This window comes from Solenopsis invicta, chromosome 4 (assembly GCF_016802725.1).
Source record: "Solenopsis invicta isolate M01_SB chromosome 4, UNIL_Sinv_3.0, whole genome shotgun sequence".
Lineage (NCBI taxonomy): Eukaryota > Metazoa > Arthropoda > Insecta > Hymenoptera > Formicidae > Solenopsis > Solenopsis invicta.
In genome coordinates this window covers 16,944,874-16,963,278 of record NC_052667.1, presented here as the reverse complement: position 1 = coordinate 16,963,278, position 18,405 = coordinate 16,944,874, and the positions used below count along the sequence as shown (strand labels likewise).

Below are 18,405 nucleotides of genomic sequence, written 5' to 3'. Positions count from 1 at the left end.
CCATATATAAAGAAACCTTGATCTACAGCCCAATGAGCAAACAATATTTTTTAATTGTTTTTTTAATAAAAATTTTTTTATATTTAATTTAATTATTGTTTTATATTGATATATATTTTCTATTTGCATCTTATTTAAACAAATAACAGAAAAGTTATTCCAGATGCTATTCTGTATTTGCAAAATTAGTAAAAAAAAAACTATAATTTTATATTTGTTTATATAAATATTGTGCTTTAATTATACATATTTCATTTTTACGATAACATATATTGATCTGATCTACCAGTTATATACATATATCAGCATAAAGTGTTTACAGGTCATCATGAGGGATCAATTCGCAGCGATCACGGAAGTCAAGCAACGTTCACCAGAGTCGCGACTTGGATGGGTAACCGCTTGGAAATTTCCGAAAAAGATTCGCAAGATTTTTTTTTGCGAAAAATGTTTTTTTAAAATGTTACACAAATATTGTTTTGTTCATTGGAATTATGTGGTGTAATAATATTTATGTGAATATTTTGGAAAAATGGGATGTTTCAAAAAGCGGACATCTTAATGTTGCTGCAATCTTCCAACAATGTTGCAGCAATGTTTCGCAATCAAAATGCAATATTACAATGTTTCAATGAAATCATTCTGCAATGTTCCTAGAATCTCTCTGTGCTGTATGGGTATTGTACTATTTTAGCTTAACTAATCAAAATTTTTTTATTTTATGAGACATTTTTAAAAGTACTACATATGTTAGAAAGTAATCTGCATTCAAACTTGACGCAAAGTGTCTAAAATAAGAGAGCGCTCGCGAGAAAATCGGTGGCGCAACAAATGCGTTTTCCGGGCGGCGCGACGGAGCGCGTGTCTCGGTATCCAGAGGGAGACAAAAGCGACAGGAAGAAACAGCAAGTCCAGAAGCGCTGTAGCAGTTATAGCGAGGGTATCGGTTCCAAACAGCCAAAGCGAGCGCGGCACGCGTAAAACTTTGCTGACTCGTTTTTGTTTGAAAATATACTTGATTTTTTGTAACGAAACAGAAACGTTGTACAAGTTCTTTGCTGCGCAACCTCACCGCACGGGAAAAATCCCAACAACATGACTTCAAGTTCTGAACTTTTTAACTCTCTGAACATGTTTCATGTCTAACTCTAATCATCTCAATCACCAAAGGTGTAATAAAATAGTCACGACTTGCGCAATTTATGTTTTTTTTACATCGCTACTACCGTAATTTTTTAAATATAATTTATACTGAAGATGATCCAAAACTGAGAATCAAAATGTTTATTTGTAATTTTTGTAACATTTTACACGTGAATATCCAGTGTTGACTTTTATGGCATTAATTTATATTTTTATTTATTTCCACTCAATCATTTCTGATTCAGTTAGGTATTTTATTAGTAAAAATATTAAACTACATTTTTTCGGTAAATATATAATAAGTTAATATGTATCATTGCAGGATAATACAAGCATCCAAATTTGCTATATACTATGTTTAAATGTTATGTCTAGATACTCAACATCCAACAGTGACATATGATTAATTATAGAATCGACCTAAAGATTGGGACTAAATTTACAAAACAGTCATCACAAGTTTATAATATGAACATTTGATTGTATCTACTGATTATCTGTAAAACTTAAATCTTGAATACATTTAAATACAGTAGAATAGATCATATGAAAATCTGTATTATACGATTATGCATTACAAAATTTGTAAATCAAGGAATGAAAAATATTATTTTAATTACAGTAACTTTTTAAAGGAGGGCCTATGTACTCTAGACTTGAAGAATAAAAATCTGGCAAATTTTCTACAACTGACAACTGAACTTCCTCGATTATATCTGTCGATTCTGTACACAACTTAGATTTGACAGTTTTGAAAAACGTGCACGGTCTTGTTCCCTTGCCGAACTCGTCGACGTCGTACGGCGGACTGAGTATGTCTAGGAAAGCTGCAGGACCCTCCACGCACAGAATTTCATGAAGATTCTTCTCCGTCGGTGTAAAAGTACAAGCAGACGAATTACTATGAAGACGGATAGATTGATGCCTAAATGCCGCGATCTCTTCCTTTGTTTTAATTACGTGATCACTCTTTGTCTTCAAACTGTAGCTGCTTAATTCTACCATACCACTGATCACCTATATTACGTGATTGGTATATTATTATATTGGTACACATTATTGGTATATTATTATATTATATTATTATATTGGTACATATTATTAATATACAAAGTAGTCGACAAAAGAAGAAAGAAAATTTAAGATTTTAAATAATAAAATAAACTGAAAATAAAGAATAACAAAATCGCTACGTTTTTAAATTAAAAATAAAACTATGTTTTTTAATTATAAATGTTTAAATATTTACATGCTTTAGACATTTTCTGCGTGTATATATTAATATTTTAATATTTGACAAAATCAAACATAACAAAATTTCGGTAAACTGCGTTTTTAATTATTATAATATAATATCGGATATACTTCCGAATGTTCCCTGTTAACAAACCAATCTGAAATTTTATACATTAATTGTTTTCGATGTAAGGAATAAAGTGATTCATCTTCGGAAAGTAAAAAATTTTTTTTATATGTTAAAGCATTAGGGTTGCTGATTTAAATCAGTAATAAGATATCCGTATACCTAAATACCCGACCACTACACAAAATATACAAGTCATATCCGGATACGGGAATTGTACCGTATTACTCGTGTACCCGAATTACCAGTGTACTCAGGGGCGTTGCAATACGGTACGCAATTACGCACAGCATAGGACGTAAAATTTGGAGGGACGCAAAATTTTTATAATCAATAATATTTTAAATATATAAAAATTGACTACCTGGTCTGCGATGAAATGCTTAGTTCGGTGAACCCGCTTGTAGAACTCCATTTAACCGCGTGGCGACGCGGTAATGAGAAAAATTACTCTATGGTCGGTATTCATAGTCAATTCTTATTTTAAGAACGTCTTAAAAAACGTCTTAAAGCCTAAGTAGAATGGTTGACTTATAATCTTAAAACAAGTTTTATAACTGAAGTCATTGTCTTCAGTAACGCACAATAACTATTTCCTGTCTCAAGTCTTAAACTAAAACAAGATTCTATTCGTAACTTGAGACTTGTGACACAAGACAGTGCATTACAAAAGACGAAAACAAAAGTCATAAAACATTTTCTTCAGATAATGAGTCCGGCGGTTCCCGATAGCGCACATCCCGATAGCACACAAACCACTCACAATGGCAGATGCCTAGAGATTTTCCGTAGGTTGGGTTAGATAAGTCAAGATAATCGCGATGCATGCTAGTTCGATCCCATGATCCGAGCCCAGACGCCGGAAAAAGTTGGGTTTTAGTGAGTATGCCGGCCACTTCTAGGTCGGCGAGTCTCACATACCCCGCGTTTCTGTCCCCACAGCACCGGGAACCCATAAAGGCGATAATTGGTTGGTGGGCTATCGGGATGTGCGTTATCGGAACCCTTCCTAATGAGTCAGTTATTTACTCAGGCTTTTAGGGCAATGCTGGAGTCGTCTGTATACGCGAATCGACAAATCTTTTTATTGAAGAGACGGATTAAAAAATCCTCTTACAAAATAAAAGTACAAGCAATAACAAAGGGTGGTGGCTACAATTTGATATGAAAAGCAAAAAAAATATAGTTGTAAAAAAATATAGTGTAACAAACCGCCTTTCCGCGTCCCCCTCGGACCGTCTACCGCTCCACGTTGTCCGGCCAAACACTCACCGGACAGCCGAACAACCGGCGCATGACGCCGAATAAATGCTTTCAAACCGGCGTAGCGCGCGAAAACGCATCCGCGCGTCGAAAATGGACGGGATCCGATAGCGAACGGTGCGATAACCCACCAACCAATCAATTTAACTTATCTAACCCTAACAACGGAAAAACTCTAGGCATCGGTCGTTGTGAGTGGTGGTGGGCTATCGGTCCCGTGCGCTATCGGGATCCGCCCTTCAAAAACACCTCCACGCGCACGCGCCCGAGAAGCGGCCAAAGTGGTGGCCGCTGTCGATCTCGAGTGGCGGGATTCCCTCTCCGTTACCAAACCGTCCGTACTCCCGTACCGCCCCTCCTCTCGAGATTCGGCTATATAAGCGCCGCCGCTTCGATACTCGAGGCTTCTTCTTACCCAAACCGTCCGTCCGTTAAGAAGTGTATTCCTTCCGCTCCAAACCGAACTCAAGTGTCTTGGGTTCTGCTGAAAAATCTCGGCGACGAGCATCCTATCCGCCTCCGATTCTACGGGCTCAACCGAGAGATCTCGGGGAACCGGAAAAATCAGGATCCGGTCTCCTCTCCATCGGCACCGACTCACGATCTGGGGTGTGGAGTTCCGCGCCTCCACCAAGAGATCTTAGCGTGAGTCGTTGCCACCGCCGCAATAACACCGCGGTATTAACCGCTGCGCGTCGCAACCGTGCCGTTTGGAAGTACAGCTGTACCGCGCGTGCAAATCATTGTCACCGGGCCCGCGCGCCCGTGACCATGGCCGCGGCCTTCGGCAAGGCCGAGCCGGCTTGAAACAGAGATTCCAAGTTTGGAGAAATTTGACTCGGAATCACCTACGTGTATATAGCTCGCCATTAGTCGTCCGTCCGCGCGTAGTTACTGCTTCCATCCGTCCGAGCGTTATATTTTCCGTTCCGTCCGTCCGCGCGCTAATTTTCCGTTCCGTCTGTCGGTGCATAGAGATAAGTTTAACGTCACGTCCGTCCGAGTGTCTTCATTTGTCCGTCCGTGCGCCGCGTCCGCGAACAATACCTTGTATCTTCGTTTCGGGGCTAAATAAACTGACAAGGAGAGGATCAGGTGAGAGATCCTGGAATTTTGATCCCAATTTTTTTAGTTATTCTGGAGACGAAAAAAAAGTTTACGTCTCCCGACGTTTCATCGAATAGGCCTTAGTTTCGAAATAATAAATTTGTGAAAATTGGCCATTCCGCGGCGCGCTATATGAGTCTTCCCGGTAACTTTTCTCGCAACCAGTGCAGTTGGCTCCGTTAGGTGCTTGCTTCACAATCGTAAGATCCGGGTTCGCTCCCGGATGTGTGCAATATATATTTTTTTTATAAGTGTATTTATCTTAATATTGATATAGTATGCAAATTTCTAAAATAGAAAATTTAATTTAATACCATTTTCTAAACTTCAATTTAAATTTAATTTAAAGGGAATTTGAATTCAAGTAATAATATTTGAAATAATAAATAGATAATACTAATAATAATATATAAGTTATTTGAAATGGATAACATATAAAGGCAACGTATCTAAATTTTCAAATTGTTTAATTTAAAATTTAATTGGAAATAATATTAACAGTATTTTAAAATTCTAGTTTTTAAAATAATTAATTGTAAAAGAAGAATAATAAACAAACATCTGATTGTGAATGTGAATGTAAATACTTTTATTACAAAAGTTAATTATTTAAGTATTGCAGGTTTTACTTATATATTATTATTATTATTACCTATTTATTATTTTAAATGTTACTTGAATTCAATTTCCCTTCAAATTAAATTAAAATTGAAGTTTAGAAAATGATATTAAATTAAATTTTCTATTTTAGAAATTTGCATACTATATTAATATCATCAAGATAAATAAATACATTTATTTAAAAAAAAAGAAAAAAAAATATTGCACACATCCGGGAGCGACCCCGGATCTTACGATTGTGAAGCAAGCACCTAACGCACGGAGCCGACTGCACTGGTTGCGAGAAAAGTTACCGGAAAGGCTCATATGGCGCGCCGTGGTATGGCCAATTTTCACAAATTTATTATTTCGAAACTAAGGCCTATTCGATGAAACGCCGGGAGACGTAAACTTTTTTTTCGTCTCCAGAATAACTAAAAAAATTGGGATCAAAATCCCAGGGTCTCTCACCTGGTCCTCCCCTTGTGAGTTATTTTGTCAACCTCAAAAAACCGTCTAGTTCTCTCGGCGACTTACTCGCGTCCTCGTCCACCGAAATAACACCGCCCGTGCGCAGAAGTCAGATCGTTACAAGTTATGTTAGTCAATATTTGCTACGCATAAAAATTGGAGACTCGACGTATAAAATAAGCAGTTAGCACCTTGGAAATGACAACAAAGAACAATACTGTACTTTTAAAATGAACCTAGAAGCTTTAGTATAAAAGAAATTCCACTTCGGGAATTTCATGTAGAAATTGGCGTGCGCAAGCAGTTTGAATAGTAGCAAAGCAGTAATTATGTAATATGGTAGTTGAGATATTGCATTAGAGATGGCGCTAAAGTCGAAGAACAAAGACAGATAAGTGCGACTTATATAGAGACAGTGGCCAGGGTCTGGTATCTGCTCTAAATAAGAAATTGGCACTTAGTTCTTTCAAGGACTGAAATCCATGGCCTCATAAAAAAAAAGAAGAATGCGATTAACAAAGAGCGTTAGCTTATTTCCCTTACTCTTCGACCAGCGCGCAACTACGAGTCATTCGACTTTTCATGAAAGAAAAATTTGTAATACCGACGTCAAATGAGTTCCAACGTCACTCCAACATTGCTTTAAGATGTTAATATGGCTCTCTGATTGGTTGATGACATCTTAATGGTAGAGGAGAAAAGGGTAACATGACACCCACTTTAATTTCATTAATAAATAACTTTGTTAATAATTAATATTTTATATTGAAACTTAAACAATTCCCCTACGGAACAAGAATATTTTGAGAATATTTCAAGAATATTATGACAGTAGATTACTTAAAACATTTGATACATGTACTATAATGTGCCACGTACATATTGTGCAAGTTCCTATTGGCATCTTACTGTAATTTGACGTATATGCTGAGAACATCCTGATGTTCTCGAATAATAGCATACAGTATATAATACCTATAATATCTATAATATCATACAGAATCTTCATAATATTTTCCAAAAACAACATATATTTGTAACATTTAAAAAACGTTGTTCACAATAAAAAAACTTCTCATTCAGGAATTTTCTTTCAAAAATTTCCAAGCAATCACCCATTCAAGTCATAACCGCATTGAACGTTGCTTAACCTCTGCAATTTCTGCGAACTGATTCCTAGTGATGATCTGTGAACACTTTGTGTTAATACATCTACAACTGATAAATCAGGTCAATATGTTATCAAAAAGATGAAACATATAATTAAAGAATATTATTTACATAAACATGTACACGCACGCGCGCGCACGCACGCACATACACACACATATATTTAATTAGTCTTTTTTTACTCATTTTCACAATTGCGGAATAGCATCTGGAATAGGGTTACCAGGTCTGAACCATATAGAAAAAGTATAAAACCATTTCTGAACCACAAAAAGAGTACAAAAGAGTACAAAAATACATTTTTAAAAAATTATTCAACATTCAGGAGGAGAAGGTATAATCTTTTATATGCGTAAAATATAAGTATAATTAAATAAAAAATATAAGTACAATTAAATAAAAAATATAAGTACAATCAAATAAAAAAATTTTAGAATATAACTTTTATTAATATACTTTAATAAGTATAACATTTTAATTAAATGAACAGATTAATCAATATCGTAATAAACTTATTAAGATAAAATGTTAAACTAAAATATCAAACATTTTACACAAGAAGAGTAATTAAATAAACAGATATATCAGTATTTATAGGATATACTTATTAACGTAGAACATTAAACTATGAAATCTATTAAATATTATACATGAGATCAGTAATTAAAACTTTAACAAAATACTACAATATAAATATAAAATTTTACTTATATTTTGTTTGATTTCAAACTTCCATTAATAGTTTTTTTTTATTCTCTATAAAATAATTATAAAATTGTAAGCAATCAAATTGTTTAAAATTGTACTGTATCAATAACAAATTTTGTATAGACTCAATAGTCAATCTATTTCTTTCGTCAGTCCACTGGACATTCATCATATTAAGAATTCTTTCAATATTAGCATTATAACTTGAAATTGCAAAAAAGAATAAACATATTTTTAAAAATTCAGAGCTTAAGTGGCCTCACCTGACCAACAGAATTCATCATTACCGACCATTAGCATGATTTGCAGTGCTCGGAGTTAGTTGTTCATTTCGAGCCGATTCTTGAAGCGACGCCCACTGTCCCCCCACTACCGCTCGCCGCTCGACTGTAGAGCCGGCGATCACGCGGCAGGCGCTCTGCATCAGGAGTATCGTAAAAACGTAAAAACTTATCTTAATTCTAATTATCGTACATTATTATCATTTATATTTTTGCAAAAAATATATATGTAAATAATAGAAAATTTTATTTATAAAAATTATGTAAAAAAGAAAATTTTTTATGACAAATTACTTAAATAGTACGCTACCAGCGTATTTTTCACTCAGAGATGCTCCTGATGTAGAGCGCCAGCCGCCTGATCGTCGGCTCGATCGTCAAGCGGCGAGCGGTAGTGGGGGAACAGTAGGCGACTCTTCAAGAATCGGTTCGAAATGAACAACTAACTCTGAGCACTGATTTAATATATTATAATTTTTGACAAATAATAAACATAAAGTAAAAATTAAGTTAGAAATATGAAATAATCTTATTCTCTTGTAATTTCTCAAAAAAGAGTATATTTGGCTTCGAAAAATGAAAAGTATGAGTACGCTATTTTGTGAGCCTAAAAAGAATACATGTACTCTTAAAAGAGTACAGATGGTAACCTGAATCTGGAACAACTTTTTATTATTCGTTTAAATAAGAAAACAAATAGAAAAAATCAATATGATACAATAATTAAATTAAATATTAAAAAATTATTATTAAAAAATAATTATACGTAGCAAAGTATATTTATAATATTGTTAGCATATTTTGGTAACATACATACAAAATTAACATTCTATAAAGATATTATACAAATATTCTGAGCATATTTTGACGATATGCAAAAAATAATATTCTATAAAGATGTTATAAAAATGTTATAAAAATTCTGAGCATATTATAGATATTATTCGCATATTCCGCATGAAAACAGAATATTTGTATATCATGTTCCATTGGGGTTATGTACGTCAAAGTATTGTTTAACAGATTCTAGACTTAAAGTAAAGAAATATTTATTACTTAAAACGTTTATAAAAATGTAACGCATTGTATGCATAATTGGTAAAAAATTGATAATAATACGGTTAGCCCATCGACATATAGAATGGACTGCTGATGGCAGTGGTAGGGATTGAAAAACAGATAAAGTGAGAGGCAGATAATTGGAAGAACGTTCCTTCTCTCTGTCTCTCCCCCTCCCACCCTTTCCCCACCCCTCTGTGCGTGTGCGCGCGTGTGTGTGTGTGAAAAATAAGTTAGAATTCTTTAAGGTTCCAAAGTTGTTAAACTTACTCTTTCGCGAACTGTCAAAAATTAAACAATGGGCTTATATTGCATTTTATGTGGTAAAAAAGATAAAAGTATCTACATATATCTACATCTACAGATACGTATGTGTCGCTTGTATGTGTCAAATTGGCGCGCATGCGCAGTTACTCACAAGAGAAAGGCAACTATGATTTTTTTTTTCACTCCAGACATATTTTAGTCTGCTATTCTGCTTCCATGTCTATATGTTCTAAGACTAACAAGGAGAGGCTGCAAGATACGAGTCACTGATTTTAATAAAATTTTATGGATGTGTAGTATTCACTCACACATTTACTATAATAAAGAAGTTCGTTGCGAAAATTAAGCATTATCGAAAAAAAAAATTTTTTTTTTCATATGGCTTTCATATTTCTTAAAAGAGGAAGGAGGAAAAGTTTTTATTAATAATAGATTTTTGGGGTGGTTAAACAAGTTCACAAATGTACACCCAAGAACTTTGATTCTGTCCATGGGGCAATTTTCCAAACTGAGAAGTCGCTATCTTTCTACATTTTTACAGTTCATGATTAACGTAACAACCAATAAGTCGTTTCATTAATCATGAACTGCAAGTATGTAAAAAGTGGTGACTTCTCAGTTTGGAAAATTTCCCCATGGACAGAATCAAAGTCCTTGAATGTACGATGAAATTTTTGTAAACGATGATATTCCAATTTATCAAATAAAAATTATTTCACCAAAATGTACTTCTTTATGCCAGCCTTGAGACGCACAGTAGTTTCAAGTCCCGAAAAACTGGCCATAAGTCAAAAAATAAAGTTTCTATTTAGAAGTTTTAAAATGTTGGATTAGCTACATTGATAGTTCAACTGCCAAATTTCAGGGACCAATTGTTTATACCTGCGTTTGTAAATTAATTCTGAAGTGATCCTCGCACAAGTAGCATCAGCCGCAAACAAAAGACAAAAAATAACGGTCGTTTTAGAAGTACGCCAAAAGTCGTGTAGTTAATCAATTTTAATTCTGCAAAATGGAATCTTTTGTTTATAGTTAGTAGAATATATAACGTCTATTGCATAAACCATATTAACAATAGCTAAGAAAATCCAAATTTAATATCCCTACTTGGCATTATTATTGCTAATTATTATTAAATCAGATGCGCGGCGCGTCGCACTTGCCGAGCGCAGTCTTATCCAAGAAGCAAAAGAAGCCAGAATATCATTATTAGCAATAAGAAATATGATAAAGCTATTGAATTCGTAGAAAAACAGCTTTATGGAACAGGCATCGCAGATTAGAGGTAAATTAAAAATTTTCAATTTTGTACACAGAAAATCAATTACCAAAACTTTAAACGCGTTTCTTTCAAAACACAGTTTTTTAAATCTGCGTGCAACATCATTCTTACAATTTTTATCTGATTGACTTAAAATTTTATCACAATCTTCTGGTAACTATTTTACAATAAAGTAAAGGCTTTTTGCAAAATGTTGAAAATTCTTTTTGCAATCAGCATTTTTTTAACACATTTTTGAGCAAAAAATGCACTTTTTTTCTATAAATAGCTGCCATTTAGACAAAAATTAATATTTAAAAATTCTTACATACTTCATTAGTTTTAAATATATAATGTAGATTTTTGTCGTTTTGTTCCAGCACAAACCATGTCGCAGAAAACTTGCACGCAAAAATTCATTTTTAAGAAAAAACGATTTCGTAAATGGGCCAGTACACCGCCATTTTGTGTATAAAGGAAAATTAAAAAAATATTTTTTTTACTTGTCAATATATGTACAATAAAGGCCTCTAAGATTTTTTATATAAAGTTATTAATTTACTCACAATAAATTCCCAAACTTAGGTATCATTTTAGGGCCTCACGGCTGGTGTTACCATTTAAGCATCGCCTTTTATTTTCCTATCAAACCATATCCCCAAAAATTTAGCTTTGTCCATCTTTGGTACCAATGAGTTATAAATACAAATATTTAAAGAGAAAGCGGAGGATTTTCTCTTATTGGAGAAAAAAAGATGTTATAATTTATCATGAGAAAGATCAAGTCCTCCCTGCTTTGAGAAATTTTCAATCCGGAAAATAGACTCCTGACCTAAATAGCTTTATCTATGATAGGAGAAACAGCAAAGACGACAATGTATCATCAACGTATTGCAAAATATTAATTTTTTTCTATGTAGTGTCTTACCAACTTTTCTTAAATAGATAATAAATAATACGAGGCTTAAAGAAAAGCCTTGAAAGGTGCATTTATGCACAAAGTATGGACTCGTGAGTCGACCATCAACAACAAAATTAACTTTCGTTTCCAAAGTCAAATTTTCAACAAATTTATAAATGCGAATTGGAACTCCAATATCACACAAGTCTTGTACAAGAATATATGGTACGACGTTATCGAAGACACTTTTGATGTCTAGGAAAACGCAGGAAATATATTCGCCACGAGTAAAATTCGCAAAAATAAAACTAAAGAAAGAGATATTACATGATCGCCCAGACCTGAATCTCGACTAAAATCCGGAATAACGTAGTTGAATTCTTGGTACCATATTAATCTCAAGTAAATGACTTTTTCTAAAATTTTAAAAACGCAAAAGAGTAAAGAGTTTGGTCTGACTACACTACTTTGTGCCTTGAAAATCAGCACAATAAATGAGCATTTCCATGACTCAGAAAAAACACCTAAAAGAATTTGGTTATAAATATAAGTTAAGTCTTCAATACAACTCTTTGGTAAGGCTTTGAAAATTCTATAGCTAAGCTGATCAAAATCAGAAACCGAACTTTTCTTAGAGCTATTGATTTCCGGAATAACCTGTAAGAAAGTGATAAAATTATCAAGATTAAAAGTAGAATAAAAGTGATGACTCGGGGGCAGGTAAAAGGGAAAAGCTTGTGATGAATTATCTTCAATATCTAAAGAAATAATGGGAAATAATTCGACCAAGAGAATAAAAGACAAAATTTTTCAATAAAGTCTTTTTGAGATTTGGAAATTTGAGACTTTAGGATCTAATTAAGAAGAAAGTCTAAACAAACTTTGTTTTTTAAAAGCCTTGTTTAGAGATCATATATTAGCTGTAGGCGTCTTGCCATTAAAAGAGTCGCAAAGCGATTTCTAACCTCTTCTCTTCTGCTTCTTTAAAATTTTGTTGCAAGATTTTCTAATTGCAATATATTTTTCAAAATTGTTTGCTGAAAGAAATTTCTTGTAAGTTTTTATGATTACTTTTCTTTCGCCCACAACTTTCTGACAAATCTTGTTTCATCATAGAGCATGAGGTTGTCTAGAGAGCACTGTCTTGGGCTCTTTTATTTTCTGGAATAAAACTGTATAACTTGTTTTAAATTTTATCAAAAAAAAGTTATATTTTACAATATCGCTTAAAGGCATCAATACTTAGGGGATCATTTTCACATAATATTCTAAATTCTCTCAGTACAGTATGATTTATCGGCCATTTATAGATGAAAGAGCCATGTGTTTTGATACTTCCAATAATAATGAGGAAGTAATCACTGTTCTACGTCTGAAGAGACACCAAAAGACAAGATTAGCAATCGCTAAAAATAAATCGATAACAGATTTGGATGACCCTGGAGGAATATGTAAGGCGGTTCGCCGTCATTTAGAATCGTCCAATTTAAAAAATCTAAGGCTTTGGTCACTTTGGTTACCGATAGAATCACCTAATACGTTACCCCAGTAACAATGATGACAATCTAAGTCTCTTACAACAAGAACGTAATTGAATTTTTTATCAAAGGATTGGATGTTAAACTAAATTGTCAAAAAAGTGTTGAGGAGTGTGTTGGACGGGATGTGTATACAAGTTAATAATTAATAGTGTTTGTTTACTAATTTCAATTTCAATAGCCATAATCTCCATCAAAAGATGAAAATATGCATTCATATCTACACAAAAGAAATGAATCTTTAATTGAGAACGTAATCTTCAATCAAGATACAAATGCCTCTGTGACCTGAATGTTGTATATCCTTTCTAACAATTCAAAATCCGTTGAGCCAAAAATTATTTTCTTTAAGAGTGTTTTTTGGAAGCAAAAAATATCTGTATATTTAGTAACAAATTGTAAATTAGATAGTTTATCCCTGATAACTCTGCAATTCCATTGCAAAATTTTAAATACCCTAGTAGCATTTTCTGGCATTTTCTGCAGGACAGAATCTGCGTGCAGTTAATTGCAGTAGAATTGAGTCAGATGTGCAGAAGATTATTCCCAAAAGAACTATGCTGGCAGATTGCTAGCAGACTGCTTCAATATTCGTGCACTGTACTTGTATATGAACTGCTTGCAGAAACTTGGTACAGATATTGAGCTATCTTGAAGCAGATTCTTCCCGCAACTGCAGTCTGTAAGCAGTCTAACAAAGTTCTTCAGCAGAACGACATAAGATTCTTTTAACAGAAGTAGCGCGCAGATCTTGTGCAGATATTGCACGAATATGATCTGTAGATTTCTGCAAGTTTCTTACAATAGAAATGACGCGTAGATCTTGTGCAGATATTGTACAGATTCTGCTTAATCAGCGGCAGAAAGATCTGCTGCAAGGTTTATAACAATTTCGGAATGAAATGGATTTAACAAGTGAGTGCTAGTGCCACCGCTAGGTGGCCACGCCGCGGCGGAAGATCTTCTCGAGAGTCGAGTGCGGCCACAGGCGTTATATCTAGGCGCCACCGCGGCCGACTTCTCAGCTCATACTCCAGTGAGATTTTTATGAGCTCCGTGTTGTAACCTCGAGACAAATACTCGCTCTCATTTTTTTCAAATATGACGTGTGTGTGGGACGCAGTTCCACATAAAATTTTATATTTTTACATGTAAATAACAATTTGTATTGTTATTTAATCTTGTACATAAATGAAATGTTTAATTCAAATTTAATCTGTTTTTAATCTATTTTATGACTATACTAAAATATTCTGGTGAAAGAATTTTACAAATCTTGCAGCAGATATATATACAAATTTCTTGCAAGAATTTGACTGCAGAATCTTTCAGAAGAATTGAACAGAATGAGGAAGCAGATTATAACGTCCTGTTGGCAGAATCTTTTAAGAATCTACTGCAAGATTTACAGCAATCTTGCAGAAAATTGCTACTAGGGTATATAGCAAATATCTTGAAAGACTGTTGCTAGATTTACAGCAGATACATGCAAGTTTGTTGCAAGAATCTGACTGCAGAATTTTTCAGAAGAATTGAACAGAATGAGGAAACAGATCATAACGTCCTGTTGGCAGAACTTTCAAGAATCTGCTGCAAGATTTACAGCAATCTTGTAGAAAATTGCTACTAGGGTACAGAGATATCTCTCTGCCTGTTATCGTTATGATTGAATGTTATTAAGAGACTCGGTTAAAGGGTGATCGGCAAGATTAAAATTCTGAAAAGCTAGTCACAATTGTGAGAAAAGAACGAAGAGAAATTTTGAAAAGATGAGGTGTTCTAGGAAGCGTCTAAAACATTTCGAAATAAACTCATGAGTACTATTAAGGTCTCCAGTCTGAAGAAGAGAGAAGATTTCACAACGGAAGAACATGAACTCACCAAATAAATTACGATTGTTAATGTTCTGCCTTGACATATCCTCACTCACACTGTAAACCTGAATTGTAGAATGGTTTGTAGCGGCAACACCATTACTGTGAAACTGCGAAGATCTACCATTTGGGGCGATTAAATGTTCCTGGTAATCATTTAAAGCCATGATGCAACCCAACGTTGCAATTTCTTAATTTCCACTCTGCTGTCGTCTCCGTGGCCCACACCAATTAAACATCAGATAGGAGGTGACAAGATTTTTGGTCTCTTTTGGGAGGAAGACGAGGTGATTTGCCAGACATTACTTGAAAAAAAGACCGTGTCTCGATAGGCGACGACCACGAAGAAGAGGGAAAATTCCCCTCAGGGCTGAGTGCGTTAAACCTGTTAAAAACGATAACGAGCTATTAAAGAAAGATTCATAATAAAGTGAAATATTATGAGACTTATTAGATAAAAGTAGGAAATTCAGAAAATCCAGTCTAGGATCATGTTGGTTATTTAAAGATTTTTTCCCTTCCGAATAGGATTCATTATGTTTATGAACTTCATATAAAAGAATGTTATTAGATGTAACCAAAAAACAAACTTTGACGAATGACAACAATCCCTGACTATAGCAGAGTGATCCTCTCTACAATTAATGCAAGACAGGGAAAAATCTTTCTTCTTACATTCTGATGTCATGTTTATTTTTGCCACAGAAGAGACACCTCGAGAATCTCTTGCAGTGAAGGCTATGCTCTATTCTATAACAATTGAAACAGATTTTACAATTAGTATTGAATATAAAGGAGCCAACATCGTACCTAACTTTGTATAGGGAAACGTATCTAGGAAGAGACTGACATGCAAATTTAATGCATACAGCAAACGATGGAATCGTTTTCATCTCACCATTAATTTTCTATCTTCTATTCACTGTGACTCCTACATTTTAAAAAAATTCGATTCCATGTAGTATTTCGTCTTTACTGAAATTAGTCGGAATAAGACTCTAGATAACCTCTGATCTTATTTTATGAAATGAGAATATAAAGGCCTTTAAGAAAAATAATCCTTAATTTTTTATAGCCCAAATGCCTTTCTTAAAACGTTTTTGTAAATATTTAAAATCGGTTAATTAGAAAAAAAGTTAGCAATTTTTTAATGAAAACCCTACCGTAAATTTGCTATGTGAATCATATATCAATAGTATACAAATGATATATGAATTATATCTGATCGTATAAGAATTATATGCGAATCTTATACGAATCGTATGCGATTACATGTTAATCGCATGATTAGACATATGATGGTATACGAATTACATATCACCGTTGGACATTTGTTTCGGAATCACATGTGACATGTTTGACGTATGTTCCGAATCATATAAGATCGCGTATAAGATACATACGATTTTTATATGACTCGTATGCGACCACATGGCAATCGCATTATTAGACATACGATCGTTATGCGATCACATACGAAATACATATCACGGGCGGAAATTATATAGAATCACGTGTTTAACATGCAGATTTATCGTATAAGAATCGTATATGATTCTATACGACAGCACATCCATCATATACGATATACATCTCATACGAAATACATGCATATTTTGCCAAGCGTAACTCTAATTAAATCATTGAAGTCATCATTGAAAAAGTCTTCTGAAACCGAGTTTTTTCTCGCATAACAACAATAAATGTTAACTCGATTTATAAATTATCTTACATTTGTTTATTTATTTGCGATAATTATAATTATATACATTCTAAATAATTATTTTATTTTGGCTGTTACACATTGGATAATATACATATATTGTCGATGTATTTAAAATCAGTTTATTTTTTGTAATCTATGCAGTATTCGAATCTTTTTACAGATTATTAATGATATTAATAATGAAAAATATATAATCATATATAAACTTTTAGACGAAATAGGTTCATGAATGAAGAAAACTCGATTTATATCCTAATGAGCAGACAATATTTGTTAAATGTTTTTTAATAAAAATTTTTTCATATTTAATTTAATTATTGTATTATATTAACATGTATTTTTTAAAGTAGTAGATAGATATTTTGACCGTTACTGTATCAATACAAATTGAACAAGAATGCCTTCAACGGTCGCAGCTAGATCTTCGTGCTTGTATTGTTTGTATGATTTTTATATACTTTACTCAAATCTTGTTCAATTTAGAACTGTGTTATGACTGAAAATTAACTTGACACGCCGTTCATTGAATTTGAGTAAAGTATATAAAAATCACACAAACAATACAAGTACGAAGATTTAGCTGCGACCGTTGAAGGCATTCTTGTTCAATTTGTATATATTTTTTAGTTGCATTCTTATTTAAACAAATAACAAAAGTTATTTTAGATACTATTTCGCATTTGTGAAAATAGTAAAAAAACTATAATTTTATATATTGTATGTTAAATATAAATATTATGCTTTAATTATACATATTTCATTTTTTCGATAACGTATATTGACCTGATTTATCAGTTATATACGCATATCAGCATAAAGTGTTCACAGATCCTCACGAGGGATCAGTTCGCAGCGATCTTGGAGGTTAAGCAACGTTCACCGGGGTCGCGACTTTGATGGGTGACCGCTTGGGAATTTCCGAAAAAAATTCCTAAGAATGGATTTTTTTGCAAAAATTGTTTTTTAAAATATTATAAAAATATTGTGTTGCTCATTGGGATTATGTAGTGTAATATAATACATATTTATGTAAATATTTCAAAGAAACTTTGCGCTTTTTTTGTATGCGATAGATATATGAATCGTATATCATGCACATACGACCGCATCCCAAAAACACATGTGACAATATCATATACGATCGTATATGATTTCATCACATACGACTTTTACGGTAGGGAAGTCATTTTTGTATCTTTTTCGGCATTCTTTTCCTTTAAATGGTTTTTTAACTAACCAAGATAAATGAATTCCGTTTATGTCATTCGCTTCCTTATTGAAAAACAAAGATTGACTTATTGTTGAACCTTGTAACTCACGTATAAAACTTTTTACGCTGATAAAACACGAAGTTTATTTGAACCCGACTGGATTGTTTAAGGGTACAAAAATAAGAATATTCCAGGATTAATCGGCAAATTAGCCATTTTAAGTTCTATAGAGTTTATCTCTTCCTATTGCTTTGCACTTAACCTTTAGACCGCCAGAAAATCTAAATATAGACGCTACGGAAGATCCTCCATTATATAGGTTATATCCAAGATATAAGTACAATATTTCGGGAATTTTTTAAGGGAATTACAATAGATCCAATGCCGGCAGTCTCAAGGTTAATTATATTGTTGTATGCTATATTTTAGAGTATGCGAGACATATGTAACGGGTGAGCCGTC

General features: G+C 33.4%; 1 protein-coding gene across 7 annotated transcripts in view; it reads right to left on the bottom strand.

Annotated features, from left to right (window-relative positions):
* Positions 1 to 1,269: 1,269 nt before the first annotated feature.
* LOC105198180 (2-aminoethanethiol dioxygenase) overlaps positions 1,270 to 18,405 on the bottom strand; it is an 84,991-nt gene continuing 67,855 nt past the window's right edge. For 6 of the 7 annotated variants that reach the window (XM_039447853.1, XM_039447856.1, XM_039447854.1 and 3 more), the window contains one exon: positions 1,756 to 2,160. In XM_039447853.1, the coding sequence (XP_039303787.1) occupies positions 1,756 to 2,160 (405 nt within the window). Of the gene's footprint in view, positions 2,161 to 18,405 lie in introns of all 7 variants that reach the window. The other variant, XM_026140496.2, reaches the window with a different exon arrangement.